At 64.7% G+C, this 5,249-nt stretch overlaps 1 protein-coding gene across 1 annotated transcript; it reads left to right on the forward strand.

Annotated features, from left to right (window-relative positions):
* Positions 1-1,989: 1,989 nt before the first annotated feature.
* Positions 1,990-4,106, forward strand: MNEG_13535 (hypothetical protein; the record flags this gene model as incomplete). The annotated part of the gene is made up of 5 exons (XM_014037993.1): positions 1,990-2,354; positions 2,682-2,863; positions 3,036-3,165; positions 3,474-3,628; positions 3,997-4,106. 5 exons carry the CDS (start codon positions 1,990-1,992, stop codon positions 4,104-4,106), a joined length of 942 nt encoding a protein of 313 aa, XP_013893447.1.
* Positions 4,107-5,249: the final 1,143 nt, after the last annotated feature.

The raw sequence follows: 5,249 nt of genomic DNA on the forward strand, positions 1-5,249 counted from the left end.
GGTTCCCGGGTGGGCGGGGCGGAGGGGGTTGCGTTGGGCCGGGCGGGGGAGGGGCCGCGGCGGCGCAGGGCAGCGGGACGTTAGGGCAGGCCAGGGGGCAGTGGCGCGCGCGCGCCAGCCGTGCGGCGAGGGCGGCGGCGGCGGCGGCGCAGAGTGACAGCTGGGGAAATGCAACGCAAAGGACTCACCCCGACGGCCTCCTGGGCCTGGGCCACTGCGAAGGGCCAGCAACGAACGGGAGTGAGGGTGACACCAATGGCCTCCGGTTCACGCTGCGGTACGACCACAGCAGGCGCAAAACGCAGTCAATGGCTCACACAGCACTTTCGTGGGCCCGCTCACCGCCAAGGGCCAGTGCCAGCGCGACAAGGACGAGAGCAGCGCGAGCCATGGTGACTGTGTGGCTGGTGAGTGTGGGGCAGGCGATTTATGCACAAGCTACGACAAATGACTTGGGGAAGGCATGCAAAAGAACGGCATCCGGAGAACTCCGCAACTGCTCAGGTCACTCCTCGCGGTGATTCCTTAGCCGAGGGCACAGAGCCCTCCCGCTGTCCATGCATGCGTTAAGGGTTCTTTAAAAACACACAGCTGTGGCTCTTGCACTGTGTGAGGCGTGATCCGGGATGTTTGGGCCGGCAGCCCGCCGGGACCGCACGCGTGCAGCAGCACCGACCCAAGGACCATATCGGTTACCGATGAGTGTTCGAAGCAGCTGCACGCTCGAGGCTGTCAAACTTGTGTGCATCTCTGAACTTCTACAAAGCCAGCCGTCGCACACATCCGTTTCAACGTGGATGCTGCGCATCTGCAGCGCTCTCACATGGGCTCATAGCGTCGACAGGGGCTGCAGGGGTGATCTTCCGCCCCGTTGACGAGCTGCGACCGGCGGCTGCCCCCCAGCCCCTGCGTCCCAAGCCCTGCAACAGGGAAGCAGGACGAGGTTTGACAAGCTCCATGTGCAGATTGTGAAGGCAGCCGGTTCTCGGGGACAGCATGGCAAAATCGAGCGCCTTGCTTGTTGGGTTGACCTTGCATGCAAGCGTCAAAATCAGCGTTTGGGCCGTCCTTGCGGACATGAAAGTTTGACTTGGCACCTGCTGCACTTGTGCCGGCGGATGAGCACAGCCGGCTGCGCGCTGTGCTTGCGTGCTGAGACCAGAGTTCTCGCCAACCTGATCAGATCAGAGTGACGTTTATACAAATGCTCCGCAGGGCCCCTGGCCTGCTGCAGCAAAGCAGGAACCCCCGGCCTCTCATGCCTTCCAAACTCGCCCAACCCATCCCCACCGCTCCGCCAAAGTGGTGGGTCTACTGGTTTTGGCTCGCGCAGCAAGCCCTGGCGCAGGCCAGAGCCAGGCGGGGTTCTCAAGCCATGGATTACTCCTCGAATGATACACACGGGATAAAAAGTGCCGCTAAGCCCCTTTTGCAGCCCGTTCATTTGACCGTTTGGCATTCCAACTCCTCCTGCTCAGCTGCGCCTCGGTGTGGATAGGGCCGGCCCAGCTGGTGACGCGTTCAGCGTTCAGCAAATGGAGCACCCTCCATACACCAGGGTTCCTGTACGTGCAGCACCTGTGCGTCATCAGCAGCGGCTGCAAGGCTGCAACGCTCGGTTGCCTGTTGGTGGAGCAGGGTGCAAAGCGTGCTTGGGCACGCTGTCAATAACAGCTGCAGGCAACGTGCGTGATAAATAAACGAGGAACTTTAGGATCTTAATGAACACCTTCAACGATTGAAGCTCAGCAGCCGCGGCAGATAGAGAGCGGCCACGCGTTGGAACCCCCCGTGCAGCAAGCCGGGCACCCACGGGCTAGGGTCCCTTGCAGCGATTATATGATTTAAACAGCGTTGAATGGCCGCGCATTACGTGCCACTCGCTACTTCAGCCGACAGCTTTTGAAGCGGCGGACGGCAGCTGCTTGCGGGTTGAAACAAGCTGCTATCGCAGTGCACGTCCCCCGTCCTTGCGGCGCCAACAGCAGCATGCCTTCCCATAGGCACCGGCCTCCCGGCGTGCCCGCCACCACATCGCAGCGCGCCGCGCGCCCCGCTGCGCTCGGCGCGGCAGCGGCGGCGCTGCTGCTGCTGCTGCTCGCGCCGCCGCCGCCGCGCGCCGCAGCGCAGGGGCCAGAGTCCACCGGCTCCATCCAGGCCGCCTTTGCTGCGGCGGCCGGACCCGGCTCACGCCACCTCAAACGGGCAAAGGCGGTACTCAATCGCCGGCCGGACCCTGCCGGGGGCGATGACCCGGTGACAGCGAGCGCGACCGGCCAGATGTGGCCGCTGCAGGACACGATTATGAACGGCCTGAGCGCAGACGTGGTCAACATGACTTGCCCCACACTGGCGTGAGTGGGCGGGGCCTGCAATTCGGGCGAGAAAAGGGGCTGTTACGAGCGGCTCGACCGCCCGCCTCGCGGCCGCGGTTGCGACCTGGGCCCCAGCGCACGGGCTCGCCCGCCCAACTGTTAGTGAGATCTGGAGCAGGAAAGCGGTCAGGCTGAAAAAGCACACGAGGCAACCATCTGGGCCGCACCCCGTACAACAGCCCCGCTTGCATCCAGATTGCCTCCGCGATTGCGCCGTCCTGCGGCGCATCGGCCACCAAATTCCCCCGCTGCCCGCGGCGCTCCAGCGGCCGCCCGCATGCTGCGCTGCCGCCGCCCGCCACGCAGGGAGCTCAACGCGCGCACGCAGGATCTGTTTGGCGCCACCGTCTACTCAGGCAACATCGCCGCCTGCATCATGATCTCGTCCGTGGAAAACAGCGTCATTTCAAACACGAACGACAGCTGCAAGCACCCGGAGCTCACCGGCTACGGCATGCAGCGCCCGCTGCAGTTTGTCAGCAAGTCAGGTGCGCGGCCTCATTGAATCGACCCTAGATCCGGTGCGTCGCGCTGTAGGGGAGCCGGCCCGTCGGGGCTGGCGCCGTCGGCCCGCCGTGCGGCGCAGCTGCAACTGTGCGCGCGCTGAAGGCAATGGCATGCGTGCGCCCGCTGCCCCTCGCAACCCTGCGGTCCCTGCAGGCGTGCAGGCGCCCAACCCGCTGCAGCTGCGGACGCCCGTGCCCGACAAGTTCAGTCCAGACGAGGTGAAGGCGCTCATGCCTCTGGAGGCCGCCACGTACGCCTGGCTGTTCCAAGGGATACGAAACCTGTGAGCACGCCCGCCAATCACACACACCCTCCGGCCCCCGGCCCCTGAACGACCCGCGCCCCAGGATGGGTGGGGCGTGAGTTCGCCGCCCAGTCCTGCGAGGGCAGGCCTCGGCTCGGCTGCCCCTGCTAGCAGCAGCTGTTGGCGCGGCTGAGGACGCGCTCCCTCGTAGGCCACCGTTTGCGCCCGCCGCGTGCCCTGTCGACGCTCTGATGGGCCAACAGAGCGGCCGCCGGCCAGACCATCTCCATCATGACGGCGCCGGCGCCGCGTATCAATCGCCCACCTAAACCCTGCCCCGGCCGCAGCGTGGAGTGGTGGCCGTGCTCGAAGGAGTTCAACGGCAGCCTGTCAGGCTACCTGTCCCCGGCCTCTGCCAGCGGCAGCCCCATGACGGCCGCAATGGCCACGCCCTCGCCGCCCGAGGCTGAACCCTTGGTCAAGCAGCTCCCCAGCAACCCAGGTGGAGTTTCGCAGCCTGCGCGGCCGGGCGCTGCGAGGGGCCGGGCGTGGGGAAACACAGTGCGTGCGCGGCCTCGGAACGCAACACGGGGCGGTCTGTGTCATCAGTGGTTGTGGGTCGTGGCCCGCAGATGCTAGCGGCCGTGGGCGCGCAGTCCGTGGGGCCAGGACCCTGGCATCTCCTCTGCTTTTGGATGCGCTTCAACGGCTGCATTTTCGTCTGCATTCGTACCGCTTGGCGCCCCGGGCCAGGCGCAGAACTGGGTTTCCACATCGTGAATCTCCTGCCCTGACCCTGAACCTAACAAACGGTGGTGCACACAAACAATTCATGGTGCCGCGTACGCGTTTGCCGCCCTTTTTGTCCAGGCGTCTACACCCTGCGAGAGCTGAACAAGAACAAGGACAGGGACCACGACAAAGGGAAGCCCAAGCCGCCGAAGAAGGTTTATAACGACTACCCGTTCTTCTCGATGTGAACTTCCCGCCGGGAAGAGCGGGCCGGCGGGCCGCCGTCTGCACCTCGGACGCCGCCGGGTTGAAAACAGCGTCGCTAGTTTGTTTGTCGGCGCGGTGCGCCCACGTTTTATCAGCGTTCGCCGCGCACACCGCTTGTCACCTGGCGCTACCCCGTTGCCCCTTGCTTGCCCCCCGTCTCACACTGGCTGGCTGTGGTGGGACCCCCCTATTATGGCAAACCGCCGCAGGTACCTGGACGCCTCAACGCCAGGCAGCCGAATTTTTGTCATCCTCATCCGCGGCACCAACACGCAGGTTCGAGGGGGGGCAGGGGCGCTTTTCTGCGTGCGGGGGCGCGCGTTAGCGCCTGCTCTGCTGAAACACTGGGGCAGTGCAACTTGCAGCAGCCAGGGGGGTATCAGCCCCGCCAGGGGCCTTCATGACTGGCCAGCCGCTTCATGGCTCATCCCGCCAGCCCAACCCACGCACCCACGGCCACGTTTGCCTGCTGTTGTGCGCGCGCACACACGCATGCATGCACGCACGCACGCGCACAGAGCACGCACACGCACACGCGCATACATCTATACACACTCACATACACGCACACGCACACGCGCATACATCTATACACACTCACACACACGCACACGCACACGCACACGCGCATACATCTATACACACTCACACGCACACCCAAGCCCCCGCCCCCAACCCCACCCCACCCTACCCCGTGGCGCCCCTGCAGTTCGAATGGCACGTTGACTTTGACTACACCCGCGTCCCAAATTCAAAGTTTCCCGCCACCTCCCTAGCCGGCGAGTTCCCCGGAGACAGCTTCGAAGGGTCGACCCATCGCGGGTTCACCCAGGTGCGGGGGCGGGGGCGCAACCTTCGCGCGGTGCTGCCAACACAGTTCCCTTGGCTGATGCTAATCAAATTCCACGGTGCCACGCCAAGTCTGTTGTTTACCATGTGTCCCCTTCGCCCTTATCAAGTGACTTTGGGATCCGTATTTATCAAAGCTGCAGCGAACCAAACAACCCGCAGGTGTTCAACGCCATGTGGCCGACGGTGCAGCAGGCGCTCGCGCAGTACGTCATCCCGCCCACGGGTGACTCCCGCGTCGGCGTCACCCGGGTGATGGTGGCCGGCCAGTCGCT

The sequence above is a fragment of the Monoraphidium neglectum genome, assembly GCF_000611645.1.
Source record: "Monoraphidium neglectum strain SAG 48.87 unplaced genomic scaffold scaffold03886, whole genome shotgun sequence".
Classification (NCBI taxonomy): domain Eukaryota; kingdom Viridiplantae; phylum Chlorophyta; class Chlorophyceae; order Sphaeropleales; family Selenastraceae; genus Monoraphidium; species Monoraphidium neglectum.